We start from the raw sequence: 27,624 nt of genomic DNA on the forward strand, positions 1-27,624 counted from the left end.
CGACAGCATGTCTACCCCCTCGCCATCACTTCACACGGCATGGCAGGGCCTATGAAATGAGAATGACCATCACATTTGAAGAGGAACAACAAACGAGACAAAAGTACCTTGTTCTATTCGCTCCAATGTCATTTTCTCATCATCCCCGAAACCATTATGGAACCTTTTGAGGACAAATGCGCCAAGGTACTTTAGGTAGGACCAGACTAGATCATCTCTACTTCCGCAGGTAGGGAGGTACCTATCTACCTCAGCTACCTAGGGAATATTCATGCGACTACCTATTTCGCAGTAATTAACCTCTTTGCCTCGGCCTCGGCCACCCCCAGGGTCGAAACGAGGTACTCGATACTCTCCTTCTCGGCCATGCGACGCCGGATATCGACAAACTTGTTCAAACAGTCCTCCTTGACCCTCGCCCGTTTGCGCGCGTCGATCGTCTTGAGTCGCAACTTGAACACCCCGCTGACAGGTCGGTGGTCGCTCGCATGCACCTCATGGCGACGGTACTCGATCTGCTTCACCCGCCCGGGGCCGCGGTACAGGAGTCGATCGCACCACGCGGGAGCGCGCTTCTTCTCCGACGTGTCGTAGTTGTCGGTCCCCACGTCGTATTTGTACGTCGGTGCAAACGTGATGGGGAGCTCTGTGAATTGTGACAATCTGAACCCAGACACGCGACGGCGCGACACCATGATTTGATCCCGTTCGAGAAGTTTGGCGAGTTCGTTGCGTTTGACCATGCTGATTACCGTATCGCGGGGGATCGTGTCGATGCGGTAGTTCAAATCCCCATTGAGGATGCAGATCTCGTGGTCGAGGATCTGACTGCCGTCACCACCGCCAACGTACAAGGAGCTGCGGCAATCGGGATCCGCTTCGGGATCCAGCGCCTCGGCCTCGAGAATTGTCGCCACGTCATTGTTGCGATGCGAAGTGTGAGTCTGGCCGGCCGCAAGATGGCAGTTGATGAAGCATACAGAGCTATCGTCCATCGTGAAGCGTGTGATTAATGCTCCTTTGTTGCCGTAACGACCTTTCAAGCCGAGCTTGACGCTGGCAGCTTGCAGGTTTCGAACGTTCTTACGTTCCTCTTGCCGGATGAAGACGCATTGGAACAGCCCAATCAAGCTCGAGGTGTGCAGTTCTGAGTAAGCGTAATGTGCGCCGGTATACCGACTAATGGCAGAGGTCAGGTGGTCACGCCATTCGCGGTAGACGCGACTCTGATACTGTTCGTTCTTGACAGTATCCTTCTTCTTTCCAAAGCCTAGAATGCTTTTGGCTGTCACAGCACGATCTTCCAAGTCTACCACTTCTTGAAAGCCAAATACTAGAATCTCAGGTGGGTCCTCTGCATGTATGGCATCCGCGATGAAATCTTTCTTCAGGTAGTATGGAGAGGAGGCACCCACATTCCATGTCACCACCGCAGCTCGAATTTCTCGGAAGGTGCAGTATTCGACGTCGCGCTTTTGCATCTCGGACTCTATCCAGTCTTCTTCGAGCGCAGCGTCCCAAAGTCGGACAAAGTTGTCGTGACCGATTGTGACGACTTGAAGTCGTTGTAGAGTCCATACGCTACGTGGATCGAGCAGAAGCTCATGTGCGGGGCCGTTGTGCGCTCGCCAGTCCTTGTTCACCTTCCAAGGTGACGTCGAAGTATCGTATACATAGACCATGCCAGTCTTGAACGCCGCCCACAGCTTGTCTCCCACAAAGGACATGCTATTGATCTTGTAGTCACTGGCTTTGACATTTCCAATAAACGAAAAGTCTCTGGTAGAGTAAATGGTCACTCGTCCATCGTTGTGACCAAAATATGCTCTACCACCAGCCTCTGTTGAATGAGTTCCGCAAGTTACATCTCCTGTGCCATGTTGTGACAGAGGCTTTGTCAATGCAGTAAATGTCATTTCATCCCCAGGCTCGTAGACGCGAATTTCTTTGCCCGTGGCAAGCCATAGCAAACCATCAATAGCCATAGAAAATGTATGGCCCTTCTGAACCTTATGAGATATATGGCTGTACTTCATATTCGGGATACCTGTCTCATCTGCTTTCCAAACGAAGAGCTTGCCATCGTCGTCAAGAGTCCACAAGTCTCCCCGACTTCGTAGAATGCGAACAATTTCTCGACGGTTATGGTCGGAGTTGGTGATTTTGATGGTATAAGTGGCGATTTCCACCTCCATCAATTCCCCCGTAATCGTTCCCAACCATATTTTGGCTCCCTCACCAGACAAGTCCGTGGCGGGCTTAAATGCGAGCGCAGTTACCTTGACCGTCTCGCCATGACTAATGCTCATTATCTGTTCCCCAGAAGTCATGTCAAAGACACGAGTTGTGTAACCAGTCGTGCAAAGGTGTTGGCCACAGACCTCCATTGTTCGCGCATCAGACTTCGTGGCGATTTCCCACACTGCTCCTTTACAGTAGGGAGGTCGACGGTTGGTGTGAGTGGCATCAGGATATTCTGATCTGATGGTTAAAGGTTCTTCGACATGTCCTTCCGCTTCATCTGAGTCACTGCCATAAACCCGTCCGCCGGGTCGGCTAGGAGACGTCCCATTAAGCATCTGCGATCTTAATGGCGAAGCTGAAATAGAAGGTTCAACGCTATCAACGCTGCCACGTTTCGGAGGAGGCGGAAAGCGCATGTCTACTGGAGCTGTGGGAGCTCTCGACAGTTGCTGTGTTGGAAATGGTTTCTTAAATCTATCTGGTGTCGTTGTCTGACTCGGAGTAGCTGTCGATCTTGGTGGGTTTTTGGACTCATTTGATGGCCGAGGAGGAGGTTCAATATTTCGCCTAGGGGGAAGTCCTGGCCGTTGCTCTTCCTCAATGGTGTCGACTTCAGATTGAGGGCGACTAGAGAATCCAAATTGCCTAGCATCCCTTGAAGGCGGAGCGCGGACAGGTGGCAGGGAGTGAACTGGAGGAGAAGGGCTAGCTCTTATTGTTTCAGACACATGTCGGGGGGCTGGCTTCGCAACGAAGCCAAAGTCCCGTGGGTCTCGTGAAGGTTTTTCCGAGACTGTATTTGCTCGAGAAGGCAAGCCAGTGGGTGCCTGGACAGGATGCGATTGTGATTCTGAATATCCAAATCCAAGAGTCCGAGGATCCTTCCTATCAGCGGCTGGTGTTTTCGAAGCAAACCCCATGATTCGTGCATCCCTAGGTCGCTCGACGGGTTCAGGGAGCGGCGGACCTGCGTTCCTACCCGCCGTAGATGCGGCGGCCACAGGTCTAAAGGCTGCGGTGGGAATATTCAGGTCAGGAGTCCTTGAAGGGGAGCTTTCATCACTGCTGGGAGGTGTGCTGAATGGTGATACACGTGCCTCGAAGGACGGCTTACGCGCCTCGGGGTTCAATGCATTTCCGGGAGGTGGTTCGACTGGGACTGGTATGATGTTTGGCTTGGCCGGCACTTTGGGTTTATCGGCTCTGTTCACCGGCGGTGCCCTGCCTGGAGACTTCGACAATGGTCTGTCAGCCCCCTTTTGCTCCCTGCTACCGGCATTCAAAACTTCCTGATGCTCAGGACTCGATGCTCGAGGTGAAGGAGGCCGAGAAGAATTTCGGCTCGAGTGCTGGGATATGAGTTCCCGAACTTTGCCAAAGGGCGTGTTGTCAACTCGCTCCGGAGACCGTGAAACGCTTCTCTCGAAGAAGGTGCGAGGGGGTGATCGGGGAGAGTCGACTTTAACAGACGGTGTGAGCTGGGGAGAAGACTGGACCAACATTGACATGGGCCGTTTATAGACAGGCCTGGGGGGAGACTCATCTCCTCTGGAAGGAGTGGCCGAGCCTTGACGGTCGATGTTTGCTCCAGTCGCCCATGGCGACGTTGGCCGCACCATGTCAAAGGATTTCCTAATCATTGGGACTGGTGACTGCCCATCGACCGGCCGCAACGGCTGCGGAGAGGAAGGGGTACTGCCCCGGTCATCATGTGGAGCTAGGTTGACCTTGAGGCCCTCAAAATGCGACCGTAGTGATGATACCGGCTTTATAGGGGCGGCATCTGTGCCTTTGTATGTTGGTTCGGCCATGGTTGTCGGTCATAGTCTCTCAAGGTGGGGAGTGGCAGCATCAAGCAGCAGGCTTCCAGGCACCATCGAATACTTGGTATCACTGCGAACACGACATGGCTGGAGCGAGTCGTTCGGCGGGCTGTGTCTTTTTTTCTCTGACGATGGATGATGTGTACAACGGTAGTGTCGCGGGTTGACCGGGTATTTGCTTCTTGATGACTGCGGCGAGATCTAGGGTCGATATCTGACGGTGAAGGAAAGGGACAGAAGGGACAAACGGGGCGGATAGCTTCCGGGTGTACTGTGAAGCGAAGAAGGTAGGGTTGGCTGAATGATGTAGTTGTCAAGATCGTCCTGGTAAGAATATCGAGGTATTAAATGGGTGCGGGAGTCTACGTATGCTCGATCAAACTGCGGTGGGCTTTGTTGATGCGGAGAGCGAGGCGTCGCAAGCCTGAAACATTTGGGGCGGGTCGGCACAAGGCTGAGCTAAACAAGGCTAGGTCACGTGCATTCGTATTCGCATTCGTATTCGCATTCGTATTAGTATATCTTGTGCCTCGGTTGGCTTTAAACACCACAACATCACAATGAAGGAAGTTGTATCTGTTCCCTTATCTTATTCACACCGTTTCAAGTGAACAACCAAGGGCTTATCCGCCTCGATGTCGCTACGGCTTGGTTTACGAGTTCACGAGGACTCGTAGGGACAGCCGCTCCTTTGGATGCCTTCTCAATGCACGACGAAGCACAGACTAACCACATACAGCTCAAATGCTAAACTCCAAGGATGTTGAAATTCTCTGCCGCATCTTCTGCAATAATGACACTTGAAGCCTTTCAGAGGCCGGAATTAATCTCCAAAGATGTGACCTCACGACATGATACGCGAGATGCACGACGACGAATGTCCGTCATGGCGCACTTCCATCGCCTCTTTTTCACATGATGTCATGATGAATCGGTCGTAACCTCAAGTGCTAGTCTCGCAGGGAGTGCCGTTCGGGAGATGGAATCCGCAAGGAAAACAAAGGTGGGCATATATTCAGGCAGGAGAAACTTCCATTCCGTTGTCCTCGCGAATTATCCCTCCCCTCGGTCCTTGAAATCGAAACAACCTTTCTAGCATCAAAGCATCATAACCTCATAGCCCTCGCTCTAAACCTCCAACTTCACAATGGCTCTTTCCCAAGCAGCAGCTGTAGTGGAGAAGATCATTGGCCATGGCGGTGAGGCCACGACAGAACAAAATCTGAGCAATCCGGCGAAAGATCCCTCCAAATATGCCGATCCCTCTGGCGAGAAGATGAAGGCGCTCGTTTGGAATGGCAAATACGATGTTAAAGTAGTCGAGACGTTCAAACCCGCCAAAATCGAAAACACTGATGTCATTGTCAAAGTTACCGGCTCGACTGTTTGCGGATCAGATCTGCATCTGCTCCATGGCGCAATCATCGAGATGCAAAAGGGGGACATCCTAGGTCACGAATTCTGCGGCGTGGTAGACAGCGTTGGTCCTGGCATCAAGAAAGTCAAGCCCGGCGACCGTGTGGTGTGCAGTTTCCAAATTGCCTGCGGCAGCTGCATGTATTGCCAGCAGAAGCTCAGCAGTATGTGTGAAAAGACGAACGACAACACAATCGAGAACATCATGTACGGCGGTCGCACCGCTGGTTTTCTTGGATACTCCCATTTTACGGGCGGCTATGCCGGTGGACAAGCAGAGTATGTGCGAGTTGCATATGGCGACGTCAACCTCCTGAAACTGCCCGACGATGTTCCGGACGAGAAAGGCCTGTACCTCTCCGACGTGCTCAGCACATCCTGGAATTGCGTCGTCGATACCGGTGTCAAGGATGGAGATGTCGTCGCGATTTGGGGTGCGGGCCCAATCGGTCAAATGTGCGCCGAAATGTCCTTTATCAATGGTGCGAGGCGCGTCATCCTCATCGATGGAGGCGCCGGAGCATGGCGTCTTGAATATGTCAAGTCCAAGGTACCAAAGGTAGAAACGATCGACTTCACCAAGCTACCCAAGGGCGAAACCATTGTGTCTACATTGAAAAAGATGGAACACGGCGGCCCTGATGTGGCGTTGGAGTGTGTGGCAGGCGAATATGCCAAGGGCTGGGCTCACTATTTCGAAATCCTCCTTGGTATGGAGACCGACACGTCTGAGATCGTGAATGAGATGATTACCAGTGTCAAGAACTTTGGTCGCTGCGGCATCACGGGAGTGTATGTTGGATTCACGAACCACTTCAACATCGGGTCCTTGATGGAGCGAGGCATCCGCCTGATCGGCAACGGCCAAGCTCCCGTCCACCGCTACTGGGAAGACCTGCTGAAGAAGATTCAAGATGGGACAATCGAGCCTCTTCACATGGTGAGTCACCGTGTCGACCTTGCCGAGTTGGAGGAAGTGTATAAGCGGTATGATGCCCGTGAAAAGGGTATGCAGAAGGTGTTTGTTCAGACCAAGTTCAGCTTCCCGCCGTCCCCTGGAGCACCTCAACTCACCAAATATGGAACTGCGTGAGAGGTTAAAAGTACAGCCAGGGTGATATGATCATCATGGTGGTTCCGAGGGCAGTAATTCATGAAACGATAGTGAAAAGTTTGACGGAGCTGAATTTACTATCTCATCACAATACGTAGTTGCAATCCTGAACATCCCTCGCAGCGGTGAAATATAGCCTACTTACGCGAAGACTTTGTTTTCACCTTTCAATCATGTAGATTTAATCCGTGACAAAACATGTGCTACCCTCCGCAAGTACCAGAGCACGAATAGCGGATGTTGACGGCGGATAAGTCGGCATTTGATTTTTCTCAACCACTCATTTTCCAAAGTACTTCAACTCGGCATAGCGAGCAGGCGCATAGCTCAGCGCGGTGACGACCAAGGTGAATTCATTCGCGACATCACCGCCGTAATCCCCAATGATCTTGGCCAGGGGTCCAACGAACCACGTCTCGCTCATACCCATGCACCAGGCGACAACTCCCAGACAGAAAGCGACCGCGGCGGCGATCCCATGCGGAAGCCGTCTGGGATCGTTCCACCCTTCGAGGTCGTAATTGGCAAAATCGCCCTTGCGGAAAATGACATGCTCCTCCAGCAAGATGACAAAGTAACTGGTGCACCAGTACCCCAAGAGACTGAGGAAGTCGCTCAGGTAGGTATTCAGCTTCTTCCGGCCGCCCAAGGCCAGGGCAATGATTGCGGCGAAACACACAAACGTCCAGACGAAGCGCGGGAGGCGCGCGAAGGGGCGCGAGAACTGTTGCCACGAGATGGCGGCGCTGTAGATGCTGATGACGTTGGTGTTGATGCCCGACAAGACGAGCAGGGTGAGCAGGAACTTTGCAAAGCCGCGAGGATACAGCATGTCCTGGATCAAGAAACCGAGGCCTTGGTTGCCGTACGCGTCGGCCCAGTGCGGTTTGTTGTTCAGCGCGCTGGCCACCACACAGCCGGCCATCATCCCTATGGAGGTCGGGATGGCGATGCCAAACGTCGTCATCAAGAACACCTTGACCCGCGACACCTTGGCCGGGTAGTGCACGTAGTAGTCGCTCGCCATGGTGCACCACGACGAGCTGGAGCCGTAGACGATGGCGAGCAGCGACAAGACGGTACCGGAGAGTGTGGCGCCCTTCAAGGACGATGGGGTCGTGTTGTCCGCGTACCGACCCGTCTCGCCGAAGATTATCATGAAGATGACAAAGTAGATCAGCCATGCGTAGCGCTCATAGACGAGGATCGCGTTCAGCCCGAGAAACGAGATGACCAGCGACACGATAGCGATGATGACGATCCCCACCACCAGCGAGACGTGTCCGTCGGCGACGGCCGTCAGGGCGAGGCCTCCCGTGATGCATGCCACGGCGGCCCAGCCAAGCTGTTGGATCGCGTTGAGTGCCGCCACGAGCTTGTTCGGCCACCATCCGAAGCTGTAGCGGCTCACTGAGATCTGGCGGAGGCCGGTCGCTGCGCCAAACGTCGCGCAGTAGCCAGTGACGGCACCGCCGAGGATCGAGGCAAAGATGGTGATCAAGAGAGACTGTTTCAGACTCAGGCCGAATTCCCAGCCGAGGAACCCCGTTGCGAAGCACGACGTGTTCATGGTCCCGCTGGCCCAGAGGAGGGCCATGGTGAGCTCTTCGTGCCACGGGACAGGTCTCTTGTCCTCGGGCCTCTTGCGGACTATGGCTTCAGATTCAATGCCAAGTTTTGCGTCCATGCGAGCTTCGAGCTGTCGAAGCCTAGCCAAGATGCCACGGTCCTGGTGCACGACGGTGTTGTCGTAGAATTCCGCCGGCGCGGGGGACTCGGCGGCGAATTCATCGCTCGTCTCGTCAGAACTTTTGGGCGGTGCAGCATGGAATTGGCCCTTTTCCTCGTCGATAGCCATCTTGAAGACGAGCTACGAGTGGTACGTAGGTGAGGTGCGGCGTCGAGAGCCGTGAGAAGGTCTGAAAGCACTCGGCGAGGGAGCATCGAAGATAAGAGAGTTGCTGTCGCGTGAGACTGAAGACCCAGTGCAACGGTACACGTAATTCTTTCGACTGTGAATGGAGAACTTCTCTAATGGGAGATGGCATCCCTTGGTTGGCGGCCCTTGATGGAGCACTGAACGCACATATCAGGGCTTCTCGACCCGGCGGCCCCTCCAGTTACAACGTGTCGACCCATCTCAAGTGGCCCCGACCTCAGTAGTCTTCAAGAGAAGAGTGTCACCGGCATGCAATTTTGAGGTGGTATCCGAGGAAGAACTGGGTCGAGGTGGCGCTTGGAAACGTCAATTCGAGGCCTAGAGAGATGTCGGGGGAGCCCAAGACTCTTCCTTAGTGCGCCTAAGTCGGTGCGCTAGACTGTAACTGGAATGGTGTCGCCGCCACTGGAAAAGCTTAGCAAAATCTTGACATTCGTTAAAATGTTTTGATTGTGAATCGCCCGAATCGTCGAAAGCGGATTCTGTAGCACATCGCTTTAATTTAGTTATATGGGTGAATCGAGGTGTGCTTCTAGCGGCGGGTTCGGTAATACTTGTTTCCGGCTGCTACGTTGGCTTGAATGCTGTTATGTACATATAGCGGCAGATCGCTCCTTTGCTTCTAGTTGCTTGAGATTATTCTCTGATATTTCAAACTCAAAGCGGTAAATCTCGGTCAGCAGCTTCAGATTGATCTCTGCTCGCACCATGCCAGAGATTAGGATCCGAGGGGATCTCTCGGAGTGCTCATTCCGAGTCGTGTGAGATGCGTAGTCGACCCAGATGTAATGCCAACAAGGAATAACCTGCAATTGCCTCAGCTATCAGGAATCGTTTGTCGTCCTTCAAACATTGACCTACAATACATCTCCGCGCATTCCTTTCATTGCCTGCGAAAGGATCGTCCTCTGACAACGAGAAGAGTAAGCTCCTGCATCAGTGGATCCTTTAAGGTCCGGCAGGCGCCCTCTCATGGAGACGCACAGATCGACCCGATCTTTTTTCGGCCCTGACATCCCGTAAGGCAAGCCGCCCCGCCCCAATCAGCAGAACAGCTGAGATGTATTCGGGTAAGAGCGACATGAGAGTGTAGGCGGCAAGGCTGCCTTCGACGCCGGCCCACGTGGACGAGGTAGGGTTAAAGACGGCTAGGAAACCGTAGACCAGACGAATCGTCAAGAGGGGAGTTGCAATGGTCACCGCCACCATGTACTATAAGATACAACAGAGTCAGAGACCGGTCGATCCGTTAAACACGCAGTTCATCGCACCTTTCTTCCTCCCACCATTCGGGCGGGCCCCTCTCGCCATACAATGTATCCCAAGAAGACAAGAGTTGATAGACTGCAAGCAAGTACCACGTAACCCGCTTTAATCAGGTCTTCTCCCACTTTGGCGTGGGCTGTACTGGAACCTTTCACGATTCCGCCAGCACAGAGGAGGACAACTTCGACAACCAATAGGAGCCGAGCAGCCAGAAACAACCGACTCCAGGGTGAATGGTACGATACCAACTCGGACATCCTAGCGAGAGATTCACCAATCGTCAGTCTATCGTTCTCTGCGAGTGGGTGATGGACTAGACTACCCGGAGAGGTTCGATCAGGTCAGGCCGTACGTACATATGCCACAGTATGAAAGTTATTGCAATCAATAGCGGTCCCAATCCGAGTGCTGACAACACCGAGATTCCCACCAGTAGACCCGTTTTGGAATCAGAATTGTCGTATAGAATCTCTAAGATGCTCATAGATAGCCTGACTGCAGAGTAGAGTAGAGTTAGGTTAAACAATTAGCTTTCACTCCCTTACTTCGAAGCCAGATCTGGCTGATTCAACCGATTGGTCCTGTACTTACTGGAGCAGAATGATGAGAGAAGAATCCATGCAGCTCTCAATTTCCCTCGGTTTCTCAACAAGAGGAAGCCTGGAAAAAAGATGATCAGGCCGTACAAGACGGCCTGGGCAATGCCGAAGCGCTGAAATCTCGAGCCCATGCTGAGTCTTGTCAAAGAGCAGTAAATTAAGGAAGTGCTTTGTTTCACAATGTATATTGCAATGGCCATCCCTACAAAAACGAGCTCAGAGGAGCGACTTTATATACCTTTTGATCCCTGGACTTCTTGGAGTATTATGTACAAGCACGAAGTATTTGTCCACAAGTGGCTTAGCGCTTCGCCCATTGCCCCCGGATCTGGCTTAGTGCCGAACTCCAATGGCGGGCCCAAGCTTAATACTTACCATATCGACTCTGAAACGATTTCTTCCTCTCCTCTTAATTCTCTGCTGCCTGGCATTGAATAGAACTCTATTCCGCCGCGCCACTTTCAAAGGTAATTGCACTTCATGGTCAATGTCGCAGGACGCTCGCAAGGATGTCGTACTTGTAGAAAGAGAAAGATTGCGGTATGTCGCCCAGCCCTGGGCCGTTGTCGACTTTTACGTACGAAGCTGCAGATGATGACTGACATATGGTGCAATGTCGACAGTGTGATCGTCAGAAACCCGTCTGCGGCCAATGTTCAAAGTCACGGCGGCTGTGCCTCGGGTACGACCGAGAGGTGGTTTTCGTTGCATACGCAGCAGCAGGGCACCGCCTCGCCGATACAACGCTAACAACATCAGAGCGTCTCTCTATCGACAATGATGTGTTCTACGGTGTTGTACGGAATGATCAGAGACTCCATTATGAATCTTCTCGGTCGCCCGCCGCCACCCACGAAGAACGAGTTCTCAACACCGTGCAAATGTCACCTGCCACGGTGTATCGGCGTCAGATACTGGCGACGTATATCAATGCGACGGTTCCTTTCGACTTTCTCCAACCCCACGATCTGCCATGGCTGAGACTATTTTATCACATCGAAAATTGGCCTGTATGCCTCGAGTACGCGGTTTTGGCAGTAGGCCTGGCTGCGCTTGGCAGGAAAGCAGGAGACTCTTCCATGGTCTCTTCATCGACCAGATACTACGTCCATGGCTTAAGAGGACTTCGAATGGCACTCACGAGGCCAGAATTGGCAGCGCAGGACGGAGTACTTGCTGCTGGTATGCTCTTGGCAAGTTACGAAATTGTTGAAGGTCCAGAACCGTCGTCCCGAGTGGCATACATCTATCACCACCAAGGCTGTGGGCGATTGATCAAATTCCGAGGTCCCGAAGCACATTCATCAGGAACAGGCCATGCGATATTCCGTACGTACCGAATAGAAGGGGTAAGTGATGTGGCCCCCTTCCCCTCCCCCCTATATATATATGGTTTCTTGTTCTTTTATGTGGTAGTGTTCGACGATTGTGACTCACGGACACGGACACAGCTTCTGGCCGCTCTGCAGCCGCCCCACGATACTTTCCTACTTGAACGCGACTGGCTCTCTATTCCTTGGTCAGGGTCTCCTAAGCTCTGGCTTGATCGAGTTATGGATCTACTCGGGTCGGCGCCAGCGATTTTTCGACAGGTTCAAACCTTTCAGCAGAACATGTCACAAGTAGGCGACCTCGTACCGACCGCGCGTCGTGTCCTTCGCCAATGTCTCGAGCTAGAGAGGAGAATGGACGAATTTTTCAAGGGCTTTTCCAACGGCAAGACGAGACCGTTCTATTGGCCCATGTTGTCTAGGTTGAAGATTCCTGATGCATCGTCCGTATGCTACGAGTTTTCAGACCTGACAACTGCGAAGATCTTGATGTTTTACTGGGCAACATTGACGATGCTTAGGTCCGGAATATCTTCCCTCGGCGACATGCTTCGGAGTGTGAGTAGAGGAGGAGGAGCGGGCGTTGTTGTTGATGTCCGTGGTGGTGCTGAGGGCAATCAAATACAAGATCCAAATCCAAATCCAGATCGGCATCCACATCGACATCGGCAACGGCGCACGTCTTTCGACCTGGAAAGAGATGATGATATTGTGGAACGCTCAAGAAGGACTACTGCTACTACTACTATTACTATTACTACCCCTGACCCACCGCGGCGGGATCTGGACGTACTCGTAGGTCGGGAACATGGGAGTCACGCGACAGTCGACGTGAGGACGCCTGCTCGGAATGTTCTACAATCCGTCGAATACTGTCTACAACGAGACATGCTCGGTCTAGGTCCAGTAATCGCCGTTGCACCAGTAATGATGGTCCTGGAGACGCTGGATCGGCGAGGCGGCAACGAGTTTCACACAGAGTGCGAGTGGGCACGTCACATTCTAAGGATAATCTCCACAGACCGACTTTGTGGATTGCGCATCATGTGAAGACAGGATTGTACAGTAGCGGTCCTGGCGTATGTAAATTTGCACTGCTTCCAATTGGACGGGAAGGAAGAGGAGCAGTCAGTCGACTATATCACGTGAAACTGAGCTTCCCATTCAGAGAGAAAAGCCGATCAAGGGCTGTTCACACACCTTCGACTTCTTCTTACTCCTTACACAAGATTGTAAAGAAAGAATATCCGATCTGATTGTGCTTTAGAGTCCTTGTACCAGAGAGAGGTCGGGGAGTCCGAGACTCTTACTTAGTGCGCCTAAGCCAGTGCGCCTAAGCCGGTGCGCTAGACACTGACCGGAACGATCAACCGGAACGATCTCGCCGCCACCGGACAAGCTTAGCAAAATCTTGGACATTGGTCAAAATGTTTGATTGTCAACCTTCGCATGACCACCGTGTCTGGCGGAAGCACCGGAGCAACACCACCCACGTGTATTGAACTTCATGTTCCTATGAGATATCAATACCAGGGAATCGTATACCGATATCTGCTCCATACTGAAAGGTAAGCAGCCTGCAGAAGTCACTTGCTAGCCGAATCTTGGCACTCTTGCACCATCCACTGCCTCATGGCACTTTGCAGGCAGAGATTGGGGCCCTGCGGCCTTTTCCTTACCGGCAGACGTCCACCATCACAGCAGCGACATGTCTATCATTGGCCGTCTAGTGCTCCGTCAGTATGTCCCGATACCAGGCTCTCTCTGGAAAGGTAGGTTCACCGACGGCCGTACGCCGGGCTGGGAGAACAACCCCCCACGCTTTCGACCTCCCACTCCATTCCCCGTGAGAAAAGCAGGTCCGTCGCCAAACAAGATCAAGGAAACAAATGGCGAAACTCGTAAGCGACGTGCCAAGCGACGAACAAGACCATGCTATCGCAAGATATGCGATGAGATTTGTTATGACTTGGCCTTTCGGAGCCTACGACGAAAACAAAAAAATCCCCTCAATCCGAAATATCACAAATCCGCCTCGATAATCAGTAAACGGGACACACTTTAGGTTATCTCTCAACCGATTAGGGGTGTGGGTTTTATACTCGCTCTCGTATGTGTTCTACTCGCCCAGTTGTGCTTTTCAATTTTGACTATCCGCTTCGGCCCATGAGGCAGTTCGGAGCCTACCGTAATCGCAAGAGTAAGTACTTATGAGAGCACTGCTAAGAAGCTAAGAAGCTCTCTTCGAGGCCCGTTCTGGCCTGGTTCACGCCTCGATCTTCCGGCGCGTCGCCTAAAAAACCTCTGGGTCGCCTGAAGACGTTGCATCAGCCACTCACGGTGACCCTCGAAGCTCCACTGATAGGTATTGCAACATATTATGGCTTATCACGCCATACAGGGATTTTCAGCACCAGCCGTAAGCGTTGTCACATCATCTTGCCATGGGTGCTTGATCAGGCTTGTGCAAGCTTGTGCAAGGCTTGCGCAGAGATCGCACGCAGCTTACCTTGGACAAGTCCAAGCTGCAGTCTTCAATCAGCTATATAACTAGAGGTTGCCCCGACAGTTTGGTCAGATCGATCCTCGCTTCTGTCGATCTCTCTCAGCCAGATCACCATCCACTTCCACTTTCCAACCGTCATCATCCCCCCTCCACCATGGCGGATCCGAATTACAAGGACGAAGAAAAGAACGGCAGCGACGATGTCTCGGCTGTCGAACCCAGGCGTAGACGCTCGATCGATATCATTCACGCGCTGGTGGTCGAAGATCACGCTCACGAAATCAAACTGCGGACCATGTCCTGGCAAAAGGCCGCCTGGCTGCTCGCTGGCGATCAGGTCTGCCTCGCCATCATGGCCCAAACATGGTCCCTGTCCGTCCTCGGTTGGGTTCCTGGCATCATCACCATGGTCGCCTCGGGAGTCCTTTTCTGGATTACTTCGATCACCATGCACAAGTACATCATGAAGTACCCTGAAATCATGAACATCTGTGACTTTGGATACTACATCTTCGGCAAGTCCCGAGCCGCCTATGCCTTCAGTGGCTTCATGCTGCTTGCCAACAACATCATCCTGATCGGCTTCCACATCCTCACTGGCGCCAAAATCATCAACACCCTGTCGGACCACTCGCAGTGCACCGTGGTCTTCTCTGTCATCGTCACGCTGATGGGCGTCGTCATGTCGGCGCCCCGTACTCTTCGCCACGTGTCGTTCATGTCCATGTTCTCGGCTTTCTGCATGGGCATCGCCATTCTTCTTTTCCTCATCTTTGCCGGTATCGAGGACGCCCCCGGGTATGGCTACAACGGCAGCTACCCCACCGACGGACCTGTGAGAACTTACGCATTTCCCCTGTCCGGGACGACTTGGATCAACTGTCTCAATGCCGTGCTCAACATCACATTCTTATGGGTTCCACAAATCCTCTTCCCGACGTTCATCGCTGAGATGGAACGACCACAGGATTTCCCAAAGTCTCTCGCCGTCCTCACAGCCATCTCTGCCTTCCTCTTCATCTGCCCTCCGGCGATCGGGTTTCACTACTTGGGTCAATACTCGACCGCACCGGCGTTTGGATCCCTCGGACCTCTCACGTACAGGAAGGGCAGCTTCGCCTTCGTGATTGTTCCGACGCTCGTGATCGGGGTCATCTACGCCAATGTCACGGCCAAATTCATCTATACTCATATCTTGGGAACGTCACGACACGCGCACAGCAACACCGTGATTGGATGGAGTGTATGGATCTTGGTCATGGCCGGCATCTGGTTTCTCGGCTTCATCTTTGCCGAGGTCGTCCCTAGCATGGGTGACTTTTTGTCTCTGTTGGGTGCCGCCTTTGACTCGTTCTTCGGATTCATCTACTTCGCCATCGCGTATTGGCTGTTGTACAAGGGCAAACTGTTTGCCGGTCCCTTCAGGTCGATCATGACTGCGATCCACGCTTTTGTGATGGTTGTGGGTCTCTTCTTGCTCGGCCCCGGTCTTTACGCTGCAGTCAAGGCCATCATTGCGGATTACTCTGGAAGTACGACGCCGGCTTTCAGCTGTGCCAATCTGTCCATCTAGACAGAGTCAGATCGACGAGTATCTAGCACACTGGGAGAAAAGGTCTAGCAAATTTGAATACAGATATCGAACAATATTAATGTTGTTGGGTGTCATCCAGGACAGTTTTTATTGGGCCGGAGCATATCCATAATAAGCACAATGAGTGCGTTCAGTAATGAGAGAGCGGCACGGAAAAATAAGTCAAACCCTGACCATCAGCAACCCTAGCCCAAGCATCACCCTGCTGGTTGTTTATTTAGAGCTCTGAAGCTTTCAAATAACGTGACATCTCTACGTAGTCATAAAGGTACGGACTAGGCATCGAAAAGAATAATTAGGGGTACCAAAGCCTCACTAGCCGTGTTGATATAGGCGCTCCCAAGATCGGGGGTTATCAAAACACCGGCAGAAGGCATGCACACCGCTCCGAGTGGTCGCACAGGAACAGTCGTGGTCGAATGCTCGAAGGGTAAATGGCTCTCTGAACAGGTTTCTCGTACGAAACAAAAAAAATAACAAGAAAAAAAGGCAAAAACAATCAACAATCAGGATTCCCACCTGGTCACCCACGGTAGTACTAACTGATCGGCTTGTGGCTTAAGTATGGCTGAGCGGACGGGAAGCCCTGTATTACACAACCTATGGTCGATTGCGAAAGGAAAAGTACTAATGATAAATATGTACCACAGATTCAAATCTTTCGCACGGTGTGTACTATATAGGCTATCTAAGTTGAGACATACCGCAGAAAGGTAAAACGGTCCTTTTATTCCCAGACCAAATCAATCCTTTCTCCAACGACTTTGCTGTTAAACCACTCTAGAATTTGAATCTTGTCCTTGAGAGTGTGGGCGCCGGCCAGGGCATCTGCTCTCGCCAGTCTCTCCGTGGCACAGTACAGTTCGACCGTCGCCAAGTTCCTAGCGATGCATTGACGACTACCCAACCCAAACGGAATAGCATCACGAAGCATTTCCTCGGTCGGTTCTGCCCATCTCTCCGGCTTGAATTTGTGAGGCTCCGGGAACACGTCGGGGTTGAAGTGAAGCGTGTACGGCTGACAGCTCACGGTCGTGCCGGGAGGGAAGTATGTGTCCTTGAACGTCCATCCCGCCGCGGGCACCACTCGAGGCAGACGGGAGGGATTCGCCATTGCAAGACGAAGACCCTCTTTGACGACACCGCGTAAGTACGGGAGAGACTGGAGGTCGTCAAAGCCCGGGTCCGCCGACAAGATCTCCTCGCGGAGCTTCTTGTAGCATTCTGGCTGGCGAGTAAGATGGAATAAGATCGTGGCCATGTTCATGCCTGTGCTGTCTGTTCCGGCGAAGATGAGATCTTTGCACTGTGCGCGTGTCTCTGAGACCGTGAAACCCGCTTGAAGCAGTCGGGCAGGGTACGAGGTCACTGGATGAGACGTCTTCTCGCTCGACTCGGACGCAGCAATTGCCGCCTCGGCCTGAGCAACCACGCCGTTGACGTACTCATCAACCAGAGAAAGGCTTGTCGACACTTCGGCTTCCGCGTTCCACCACGCATCGAACGACTCAATCCACTTGAACGCCCACGTCGGGAGGTACCAGAATCTACCAACTGCCACAAAACAGTCGACCATGCCACTGGCACTCATATGTTGTTCGTGATTTTCCGAGTCTGGAGTTCCCGACATCTCCTTCCTAACCGCTCTTTTCTCTTCGCGTGCTCCGAACTCCTCGAGTGCGCCATACGAGGTGCATAGCAGGTACGACGACACGGCATCGACAGCCAAACCTCGAGTGAAGTTCAAGACGTTCACCGGCTTGCCCAATTTCTCTGGCTTCTTGCCTTCCTTGAGCCTATCCACGAATCTGCCGACGACTTCGTATATGATATCTTGTCCTTGTCGGAGGTTCGTCGTCGAGAACAACGCAGCCACCGCTTTTGCGCGGGGAGCGCGTCGAGCTGGGTCCGTCTCGGAAAAGATGGATGGGTGCCCATCGATATCGAAGTTTGCATAGAAGTCCGTCTTGCCGAACCCACCTTTCTCAGTGTATATGGTCGCGAGGGCGGCTCCGTCGGCAATGTCCACACTGTTCGGTCCTGTTCGCACGATGGGTCCATATTTCTTGTGCAAGGCGTCGGTGATGGTGGCTTCATCTCCGATCCATGCGTGCCACGTCAACCATAACGATGATAACCGAGGTATAACGGGGCCGGGTACGTGAGAGAGTGGGTGGAAGGGAGACAGTCGATATGAGGAACGAATGACCAGGACAATTATTGGGAGGACGAGCAGGGACAAAAGCGGGAAAGAGAAGAACGGCGCGAGGACCAGGCTGTAGATCGCCATGGTCCGAAAAAAGTCCCCCCGAAAGAGAGCCTCACTCAAAAAAGCCCTAGAGAAGAAGAGGAGTGAGTAGACGCATATCAGAATGAGTCGCCCCAGGCCGGCCTTTTACGCGACTCTCATATCTCTTTATCAATCGGTGGGGGTTGGCATTGGCGATGACTCTTATTAGAGATTGATCAAATCTTGCATACTTGGCCGACATGCCATCGTCCCGCGACGGCGATGTCCACATCGTACACTCCTCACAAGTCCGCATAACGGACAAAGGCGCCGCCCATATCAGTTCGCCCGTTTCACGGTGGGAACTGAGCGTCGTCAGCCGGGTACGGGAGGGTCTACGTGCAAGGACCACCGGAGGAGATGATGGAGATTGGGAAGTTGTTGATCAGTTGAACCTTATGGTGAAGAATCTCGTCCCCGGATCAGCCACAATTGCATTCGAAGGCGCCAGCAGTATTGACTCGCAGCCAGACGCAGAATTTGGGTACGACGAGTACGAAGCAACAGTAACACCTAACAACTTGTCTGTCTGGACATTCTCTTCTCAACAAGCAATGGGTTCAATCCAGACTAACGAAGCTGGCCACACAGCTGAGTCGACACGAAAGGTGATTGTGGCAGGAGCTCAACTGGGACCTATCAACGTTGATACTCCTCGATCTGAAGGTATCCAGCGAATGCTAAAGTTGATGGACGACGCACACAAAGCCAATGCCAAACTCATTGTGTATCCAGAGATCGCACCGGTTACATTCTTCCCTCGACACATTCTTGAAGGAGAAGAACTGGAAAAGTACTTCGAGCAAGAAGTCGACGGCGACATCACCAAGTCGCCCAACTTGAAGCCTCTGTTTGACAAGGCTCGCGAGTACAAGATGGACGTTTGTATCGGGTATGCCGAATGCACAGGAGCCGATCACACCCATTACAATACGTGCATATACTACTCTGGACAAGTGGACAAGGTGGTTTCCAAGTACCGCAAAGTGCACCTACCGGGGACATTTGAACCGTACGAGCGCAAAGACGCCACGAACCAGCTTGAGAAGAGATATTTCAAGCCTGGCGATCTGGGATTCGAGGCATTCCGTGCACCTGAACTCGTCCCTGACGCGTTGACCAAGACATTGGGTGCGAAACCCAACGAGCCAGACACTCTCGGCAAGGGAGATCCCATCGTGGGCATGATCATCTGCAACGACCGACGCTGGCCAGAAGCCTGGAGAACATACGGCCTCCAGGGTGTCGAATTGATGCTTTGCGGGTACAACACGACGGCCTGGGCCCCGGAATTGCTAGGGACGAACAAGAAGATCTCGACCAAGGAAAAAGCAAAGACTGAGGCACTTTTCCACAATCAACTCAGTCTGACCTACAACAGCTACGCGAACAGCTGCTTTAGCATCAACGTGGCCAAGTGTGGATTGGAAGACGGCAAGTATCCATTGATAGGGGGCAGTTGTATCGTGGACTGTGACGGAGAGGTCGTCGTCGAAGCGTCGACCGAGGATGACGAATTGATTGTCGCGGAAATCGACTTGGGCATGTGCCGACGAGGCAAGGAAAAGGTGTTTGCATTTGAGAAGCACAGGCGTATCGAACACTATGGTCTGATCGCTGAACAGACGGGTGTGCGGGAACCTGAATTCCTGTAGAGCATGCGACGTTTAGACATTGTATGCTTTGATATCATCTCGTACAAGTTGGATGCGAGTACTCCGTACAAAAGGTTTCTTTTTTGCTCTGGATGATGAATGGAAGGATTTCGTAGATTAATAAGGCTCGCGAAAGCTTTGAGTTTGGGCCTGGGAGGCTCAACCAGCTCAGGCCGTGAACGAGCATGGGGCTGGGGGACGGCGATGGGCCCCCATGTCTTGACTCTTCAGGGAGGGTTCACCAGGGTGTGATAAATATAGCAAACGCCCGGGATTCCAGCCCACCGAATCTCCGTCAACAAAACCATCTTCCCTCTTCCCGTAGCTTGGATCATACTTGCAGAAGTCCGTCCTGTCAGTGTTCGGGACGCCTGAGGCTGAGGATGCTTACTTAGATTGCGCGTAGGTATGGTGACCGGGCGGTGAGATACAACCGACGCAATAGCTATAGATACTCTTTTCAATCTCGATTTCCACCACCTGGACTCCATAACTATCTAGCATATCCCTACCTAATAAGATAAGATACTCAGCACGGAGTTCTTCGTACGGATATCTGCCTCGGATACATTTCGCGGTGCCCTTTATTACTCTTCTTGTCTTCCACTCAGAGAAACAGTCTTCCAGGTCCTTATCTCCCCAACCGCCAGGTACCCTTGTCGCCCTTCACCTGGACAGCCACAAGGTTCGGTTTCAGTTCCAGTTTGAAAAGAAACAGTGTCGGAGAATCAAACAGGCTTTTTATAAACAGAACATCAGCATCGTCCCTCTGTACCACACCCGGCCAGGCCATCACTTCCCATTATTGCGTCAAACCTGACTCCCCACTTTTCTTCCCATCTGGAGAGACAGAGAGTCGAGAGAATTTTGTCCATTGTCCATCTTTCGTACGGAGTACCAAGACACCCACGGATACTGGTCTGCCGAGTTGCTCTGCTCCCTTGCTGGGCTCCTTGCCGCAACTGCTGCTCGCTCTCCGGAGTCCTGAGTATCCCGGGTGCTCCATAGCCCTACATTACGGAATCAGAGGACAGGGAACAACCCTCGCTTAACTCTCGCCGGCTCCGTTTATTCGTCCAGTCCTCGCTCCCTGTCTCTGTCTACTGTGATCCAAAACAAGCCACAGAGCTTCCCCCCGGCCGGTTGTATTTTTCTTTATTGCTCCAATGGCCGAGTTGCAGCAGCAACAATCACCACCACAAGAGCATCCCTTGTCTCTTCGACCAGGCGCGTCTTCTTCACGCTCTTCTTCCCCTCAACCTCAGCAACCTCAACAACACCCATTTCTCAACCTCAACGAACCCTCTTCCTCGTATATTGACGACATGCAGAATTCTTCGCCTTCTTCCTCTGCTTATCAGCAACAGCCCCGCCACGTGTCCGGCGGCCCAGGACCTGCCAACGGCCAACAACAGTACGGCAGCGGCCGGCCATCATCACAATCACCCCCGGCGCAACAAAATGGCTACGGCGGCGGCAGAGGTAACCGTTTTCCCAGCCAAACTTATCCTACACCACAATCACCCACCAACGAAGTTGGTGTAGCCGCCGGGAACCCATTCGCCGACGGGTCACGTTCACGCAGCAGCACAATCGGACAGAACTACCCGATCGTCGTCGGCGGAGGAGCGCCGCCGATGCCCATCTCGCCGCCGCAGCAGAGCGTGCAGCCCCTTTTTGCGCAGCACAGCGGAGCGCAATCTCAATCGTCGCGACCGGTGTCGCGGGCCGCCGGCGCCAACATGAACAGCTCGAGCGGGCCCAGTACGCGACCGACGAGCTCCAGCGCGGCCACAACGACAACGACCAGGTCGCCGTTTTCGACACCCATCACGTCGCCGCCCCGGCAGCGGCCGTCCCAGATCCTGCTCATCAACCCCAACTCGACGCGGTCGATGACGGAAGCGTGCCTCAGCTCCCTCCGGCCGATTATCCCCGCGGGGGTCGAGGTGACAGGGTACACGGCGCCGTACCCTGCGCCGACAGCGATCGAGAGCACGACCGACGCCATAATGTCGACCGAGGCGGTGCTGCGCGACCTGGCTAAGTACGCGGCGAGCAACGGCGAGACGGTGCAAAACTACGACGGCATGATCGTGGCGTGCTTCTCCAAGCACCCGCTGATCGACGCGCTGCGGGAGTCCTACGACGTGCCGGTGATTGGCATCATGGAGGCGAGCCTGTACACGGCGCGCATGATCGGCGGGCGGTTCGGCATCATCGCGACGGCCGCTCGCTCGCGCATCCAGCAGGACGACGCTGTCGCCGCGTACGGCCTCTCGCACTTCTACGTCGGCAGCGAGGCGACGCACCTGGGCGTGCTGGAGCTCGAGGGCCGCCCGCGCGAGGAGGTCGCGAAGCGCATGGCCCACGCCGCCCGCACCCTCGTCGCAAAGGGCGCCGACACCATCCTGCTCGGCTGCGCGGGCATGACGGACCTGGTGCGAGCCGCCAAGGACGCCGTGCGCGACGAGGACGGCAGGAGGACCGTCAACGTCATCGATTCCGTGGAGGCCGGCCTGCTCATCATGACCAGTCTGGTGGGCATGGGCATCCCGACGAGCAAGAAGGGCGTGTACAAAGGTGAAAAGGAAGGGAGGAGAACAAGAGGTCAAAACTGGTTGTGATCTCGACTTTTTGTTTCTGGATGACGGCTGTGTCGTCCAGTAGTAGGTTATGTGACATGAGCCGGTGGTATCGTATGGGTACGGTATTGACCTTTTCACGTCTGCTCTGGCGATTGAGAACGAGTGAAAGGGGTTCCTACTGACTGAACACTTTTACTTGTCTCTGTCCCTCTGTCTTTTGTGCGCGCTGCGGTGCGGTACGTGACATGTGATGGGTGGCGTTTGTGTGGTGTTTCAGGGATACCCTACATACCTGGGTTTCAACGCCCGCCGGTCGAAACGAGTTTTGGACATGATTTTCTTTCTTTTCCAAAGGTTAAAAAAGGGGGTATCAGGTAGTACAGTATATTGATGACATTGAAATATCCCACATCACTTGAAACGAGAATCTCTGAATGATCAATCCACTTTGCAGCATGTTCATCAACATATGTGTCATTCACCATGAGGGGTTACTACGGACTATTAATCCAAGCCTGTGGCTGACTGACGGGTGACAACTCTGCTGCTTAGTCCTGACAACTCTGCTGCTTAGTCCTGACATCTCCTGATCGCCAGTAGGAAGTAGCATGTAGTCAAATCGCGCGTCCAAAACGCTTCTCATGATATGTATCAACGAAATGTACCGCGATACGTACCTACGAAGATCTCTTCGTAGAGGTAGCTACGTAGCTACGTAGGTAGGCTGGGGATTAATCAGGTCATTAGTGATGGGGCCCAGCAGCTCTCCTCTCCCGTCCCGAAACCAAATAAATGCTAGCTCTCATGTCGATCAAAGGGTCGTCGCTGGCCTCGACGCCCTCGACCCTCGGCACGGGGTCGTAGATGATGGTTCGCTGTTTCTCGTCATTGTCGTCGGCGATGGCCTCGAGCTTGATCGAGCCGAGTTTGACGAGCTCGTGGCCCTCCTCGGGCCACCGCACCGTCGCGTCGTCCGTGGTGTCGCCTTCGTTCGCAACCTGGGCGGACAAGGTGAAGCTGGCGCCGCCGTCGATGATGCGCGTCTGGATCTCGTTGTGCAGGAACGCCGGGTCCTTGGCCTTCGCCTCGTCGTCGGACAGGTGTGCCGCGCCGGCGTCGGCCGTGATGCGGTACCGTACGAATGTGGCCTTGCCGTCGGCCGAGACCAGCTTGAACGCGTTGACGCCGAAGTAGTTTTCCGTCGCGAAGCTGGCGGGCGTGGGCTTGGGCGCCTCGACGAACGCCTTTGCCGACGGCGTCTTGGCTAGAAACGCCTCGATGGGCGACGGCGACTTGGGCGCGTCGGGGGCAGATGACGCTCCGATGGCGCCGAGGAGCTCGAGGAAGCCTTCACCCGTGCGCACGGGGAAGAAAGGAGTCGAGTGCGTGATGATGTCGGTGTGTTGTCGGCGCCCGTTGACCTCGGGCAGCGTGAATCGCACGGCCATGCCGCGAGGATTGGCGTCGTTGGCATTGTCCGGGATCTGAGGAAGGCCGGTCGAGTTGGAGAAGCGCACCAGAACCGGCGTCGATGGCTGGGTGAAATGTACTGCTTTGCTGAGGCTGCCGGCTTCGGGCGTGGGAGTAAATGTGCCGGTAAGGAGGATGCCTCGGGCATGGGCTGAGAGACGTCGATGAGCGGTTAGTTACATGTGCATGTGACAAGTAGATAAAACGTATACGAGCGTATGTCTGTATACAGAACAAGATGGAATGGGAATCGAATACGAACCTGGTCTGTAGCCTGGAGGAGTATGAAATGCTCCTTGGAGAGTCTTGACCAAGGTGGCCGCCGTCTCGTTGGTCTTTTCGTTGGTGGATAGAGGCATGTTGGGCACCGGTGTTCTGGTTACGGGGGTAAGGAGGGGGTTGTTTTCGAGATGCTTTAGATGTATCTCTCTGTCAAGGGATGGGAATTGTGTCACCGCTGTTGCTGTCTCTGTGAGATCGAAGACTGAGATGAAGCTGATGAACGATGAAAAAGTAATTCTCCAGCACCGCCTTCTTCAACAACCTACTTATACCTACGATCCATGTCCACTTCTCACCCCTCCATCATGCTCGAACGCTCGTGCCATGAGAAGCATCCAAGCAAGGGCAATGTCAAATACTTTTCTCCAAACAGCATCTGTAAGCAAAGCATCCCCGGCGCCATGAAAAGTATTAGCCAGTTGGGTCCAAGTATTTGAATAACGCCTTCATCTCGCCCGCTGACGATTGGGCCATTATGGGGCTCGATGCGGTGGAGCACATGCAAATGCAGCAGATTAGTCAGTGCCGGTTGCTCTAGATGGTGGGATCTTAATTTACCCAGGCGACATCCACATGCTGATTACTATTGAGAACTTCAGGATTTGTCGGGGGGCGCCCAGGCATACTCACTGGTGCGCAAGGATCTCGGAGCTGAAGAATCTATGCGACGAATCTATGCTACTGTAGCTACGAATATTAGGTACTCATTGCCCGGACAAGTCAATGGATGGGAAGAAATCGTTAGTTTGTCCGCAAGACATCGAAGTGAAGAGGGCTCACGATGTCGCCAGAACACAGGAGGGACAGGGGCTCTGGTACCCACAGTTGGTAACTACAGTGAGCAGAGAGTCCCCACTGTTCACGCCCCGATCAACACCTAGAACAAACCTGTTTCTTCTCTATTCCACTATCCTGCGTCATAATCTGCTCGTGCCTGGTAACTCTGCTGATGATTAAGCACATTTGATCGCGGCGATTGTCCATGCTCATTTGACATTCACGTATGCAGAATTTGGAACAGCGTTGAGAACCCTGCGTGGTTTCTGCACCTTATTACTCACCATCTCCCTTGCTCTAAAGACTCGCAATCTCCGGCTATACGTGGACACTCGACCCAGTGTTTGGGACGTATGGTCGAATCTTTTCCTTTGTGATTGTCAGCGTAGATGGCTAAATAGCTGGACACACCCAGAGCGCCTACAACGTCGGAGCCTTATTTCCGTGACCCTCTCGCATCATCTCATCGCATCCTGCAAAGATGGTTACTGCTAGCCAATACTCGTAGACACTACCTGTCTAGCCAGGCGTCCTGAATGTGCAGCGTCAATATGCCCGAGATCATACCCAGCAACAACCCCAAAGAAGGTCGGACAAGCAAGACCATCGATCACCAAGGCTTCCAACATTATCAATATCTTCGCTTTCTTTGTTATACATTGTGCGAAGCGAAGACTGCCCAGCTAGCCATGTTTTGAAGCTGTCCAATCTTGGTGGGGGTTTGATCAGGATCTCCCGAATGGGTAGGAGAGTTGGGTGCCATTCTTATCTCTGGTCTATGGAGTTGCAAATGCTGCTTTCCACGCCGATCTCCGGACTATTTCAACCTCACAACAATGCGTGAAATTGAACATTACAAAAATCAGACACGGATAGGTATTTTGTCGATGATGTTTGGCGGCCCGACCCCAGCCCTTGCTTGTGAAATATCCTGATCAAGGGCCCTGACGGAAGTTTCGCTTGACGAGAGCGGCAACACTCTTCACAAGAGATTGCCAACCACTCGACAAGTTATCGATACCTCTGGTTTTGGATTCAGTGCTGAGGATCTTGTACAGAGAATAGCGTGTTGTTCGCCATGGGGGAACTAACTGCCGAGATCCCAACAAAGGACAATATTTCCAGAATATTGGCTGCCGATCACAAAGTGAAGGTGGCTGGTGTCGATTGCGATGGCATCTTGAGGGGCAAGGTAATGGACAAGGACAAATTCCTATCAAGCCTCGACCATGGCTTTGGGTTCAGCTCGGTCCTTTTCGGTTGGGACATGCACGATGTACTGTTCAAGACCGAAAATGGCTCGACCTCAGTGTTGGACGGCTACGGTGACTTTACCGCCATACCGGACGTTTCATCCTTTCGAAGAATCCCTTGGGAAGATAATATCCCATTTTTCCTGCTCCGGTTTGAGTGGGAGGCTCGCCCAGTCCCCGCTGATGGACGAACGATTCTCCGATCGTTATGTCAGGATCTCGGCAAGCATGGTTTGAAGTCAATGGCTGGAGGTGAGTGGTCGCTTTTCCGCGGGCCACAGAAGCTGAATGAGGATCTGCAGTTGAACTGGAATTCATGAACTTCCAAACGCCGACCGAGAATGGATATACCACCACCAACAACGGAGATCCTAGAGATCTGACGTCTTACCTCGACAAGAATGCTCCCAGCAGTCTGCGATACCTGACCTCGGGCATCTTTACATATAGTTCGATACGACCGCTAGCGACCAAAGACTACTTTCACCAGATATTCGACAGATGCGTTGAGTTTCGGACGAATCTGGAGAGCTGGCACACAGAGGCGGCTCCAGGAGTCTTTGAGGCTGTGTGTCGTGTCCATTTGACTGGCGACTTGGTTGCTAACCATGCCTAGGCACTGAAGCTGAACGAGATCGACGAGATGGCTGACAGAGTCACGCTCTTCAAGTATACACAGCTATCACTCCCCCCAAAAGCGCCAAGCTGACCCTTTGTAGGTTCTTGGTAAAATCATTAGGCATCGAACATCACGTCACACCATGCTTCATGGCGAAGCCTGTCTATGGCCAATGTGGTAACTCTGGCCACATCCACATATCACTAACCGACTCAACGGGAAAGAATGCGTTCGCCCGAACAACCCCGGACAAAGATGCCAAATGGAAGGACATTGAAGGGGTTTCGGATGTCGGACGGCATTTCCTGGCGGGCCTTCTGACTGCAATCCCGGATCTGATGCCACTACTTGCGCCGACCATAAATTCCTACAAACGCCTCATCGAGAACTACTGGGCCCCTACGATACTAGGCTGGGGGCTGGAAGACCGCAATTCTGCGATTCGCCTAATCGCGCCGCCCGTATCCAAGCCAGGTGCCACAAGGTTCGAGATCAGGATACCAGGGGCAGATCTGCATCCTCACTATGCACTTGCTGCGCTTCTCGGTGCAGGATGGCGCGGCGTTCAGAAGAAGCTCGAAATCCCGGTCCCACCAACACTGCTCCGAAAGGATAAACCAGAGTCGTTAGCAACCAGCTTAGACGCAGCAGTGGCCCGATTCAAAGCGCCAGGGAGCATTGCACGCGAGATCTTTTCGAATGAGTTTGTGGATCTCTTCTCTTCCTCGCGAGAACATGAGATTCGACTGTACAAGGAGGCGGTCACCGATTGGTAAGCTTTTTGCCTGCCTCCTCATTCGACGATAGTCATTGCTCGTCATAACATTATACATCTCGCTAACTCATTGGTTGTCCCAG

At 53.1% G+C, this 27,624-nt stretch overlaps 11 protein-coding genes and 1 non-coding gene across 12 annotated transcripts; 6 read left to right on the top strand and 6 right to left on the bottom strand.

Moving 5' to 3' along the window:
• Positions 1–281: 281 nt before the first annotated feature.
• On the bottom strand, positions 282–4,055 carry PV08_02392 (uncharacterized protein; the record flags this gene model as incomplete). Its single annotated transcript, XM_016376751.1, has 1 exon — positions 282–4,055. The coding sequence occupies one exon, from the start codon at positions 4,053–4,055 to the stop codon at positions 282–284; it is 3,774 nt and encodes a 1,257-aa protein (XP_016238321.1).
• Positions 4,056–5,214: 1,159 nt separating this feature from the next.
• On the top strand, positions 5,215–6,576 carry PV08_02393 (uncharacterized protein; the record flags this gene model as incomplete). The annotated part of the gene is made up of 1 exon (XM_016376752.1): positions 5,215–6,576. The coding sequence occupies one exon, from the start codon at positions 5,215–5,217 to the stop codon at positions 6,574–6,576; it is 1,362 nt and encodes a 453-aa protein (XP_016238322.1).
• A 301-nt stretch (positions 6,577–6,877) lies between these two features.
• Positions 6,878–8,455, bottom strand: PV08_02394 (uncharacterized protein; the record flags this gene model as incomplete). Its single annotated transcript, XM_016376753.1, has 1 exon — positions 6,878–8,455. One exon carries the CDS (start codon positions 8,453–8,455, stop codon positions 6,878–6,880), a length of 1,578 nt encoding a protein of 525 aa, XP_016238323.1.
• A 1,029-nt stretch (positions 8,456–9,484) lies between these two features.
• PV08_02395 (uncharacterized protein) lies at positions 9,485–10,059 on the bottom strand (the record flags this gene model as incomplete). Its single annotated transcript, XM_016376754.1, has 2 exons — positions 9,485–9,748; positions 9,808–10,059. The coding sequence occupies 2 exons, from the start codon at positions 10,057–10,059 to the stop codon at positions 9,485–9,487; spliced, it is 516 nt and encodes a 171-aa protein (XP_016238324.1).
• Positions 10,060–10,995: 936 nt separating this feature from the next.
• PV08_02396 (uncharacterized protein) lies at positions 10,996–12,782 on the top strand (the record flags this gene model as incomplete). The annotated part of the gene is made up of 3 exons (XM_016376755.1): positions 10,996–11,083; positions 11,161–11,750; positions 11,853–12,782. The coding sequence occupies 3 exons, from the start codon at positions 10,996–10,998 to the stop codon at positions 12,780–12,782; spliced, it is 1,608 nt and encodes a 535-aa protein (XP_016238325.1).
• Positions 12,783–14,392: 1,610 nt separating this feature from the next.
• On the top strand, positions 14,393–15,811 carry PV08_02397 (uncharacterized protein; the record flags this gene model as incomplete). Its single annotated transcript, XM_016376756.1, has 1 exon — positions 14,393–15,811. The coding sequence occupies one exon, from the start codon at positions 14,393–14,395 to the stop codon at positions 15,809–15,811; it is 1,419 nt and encodes a 472-aa protein (XP_016238326.1).
• A 514-nt stretch (positions 15,812–16,325) lies between these two features.
• On the bottom strand, positions 16,326–16,442 carry PV08_02398. The gene has a single exon (XR_001622123.1). It is a non-coding gene; the product is annotated as a 5S ribosomal RNA (ribosomal RNA).
• A 117-nt stretch (positions 16,443–16,559) lies between these two features.
• On the bottom strand, positions 16,560–18,122 carry PV08_02399 (uncharacterized protein; the record flags this gene model as incomplete). The annotated part of the gene is made up of 1 exon (XM_016376757.1): positions 16,560–18,122. One exon carries the CDS (start codon positions 18,120–18,122, stop codon positions 16,560–16,562), a length of 1,563 nt encoding a protein of 520 aa, XP_016238327.1.
• Positions 18,123–18,322: 200 nt separating this feature from the next.
• PV08_02400 (uncharacterized protein) lies at positions 18,323–19,777 on the top strand (the record flags this gene model as incomplete). The annotated part of the gene is made up of 1 exon (XM_016376758.1): positions 18,323–19,777. The coding sequence occupies one exon, from the start codon at positions 18,323–18,325 to the stop codon at positions 19,775–19,777; it is 1,455 nt and encodes a 484-aa protein (XP_016238328.1).
• Positions 19,778–20,943: 1,166 nt separating this feature from the next.
• On the top strand, positions 20,944–22,404 carry PV08_02401 (uncharacterized protein; the record flags this gene model as incomplete). The annotated part of the gene is made up of 1 exon (XM_016376759.1): positions 20,944–22,404. The coding sequence occupies one exon, from the start codon at positions 20,944–20,946 to the stop codon at positions 22,402–22,404; it is 1,461 nt and encodes a 486-aa protein (XP_016238329.1).
• Positions 22,405–23,108: 704 nt separating this feature from the next.
• Positions 23,109–24,194, bottom strand: PV08_02402 (uncharacterized protein; the record flags this gene model as incomplete). Its single annotated transcript, XM_016376760.1, has 2 exons — positions 23,109–23,986; positions 24,098–24,194. The coding sequence occupies 2 exons, from the start codon at positions 24,192–24,194 to the stop codon at positions 23,109–23,111; spliced, it is 975 nt and encodes a 324-aa protein (XP_016238330.1).
• A 1,778-nt stretch (positions 24,195–25,972) lies between these two features.
• On the top strand, positions 25,973–27,542 carry PV08_02403 (uncharacterized protein; the record flags this gene model as incomplete). The annotated part of the gene is made up of 4 exons (XM_016376761.1): positions 25,973–26,399; positions 26,450–26,715; positions 26,764–26,816; positions 26,867–27,542. The coding sequence occupies 4 exons, from the start codon at positions 25,973–25,975 to the stop codon at positions 27,540–27,542; spliced, it is 1,422 nt and encodes a 473-aa protein (XP_016238331.1).
• Between the last annotated feature and the right edge of the window lie 82 nt (positions 27,543–27,624).

This window comes from Exophiala spinifera (assembly GCF_000836115.1).
Source record: "Exophiala spinifera strain CBS 89968 unplaced genomic scaffold supercont1.2, whole genome shotgun sequence".
In the NCBI taxonomy this organism is placed as follows: Eukaryota; Fungi; Ascomycota; class Eurotiomycetes; order Chaetothyriales; family Herpotrichiellaceae; genus Exophiala; species Exophiala spinifera.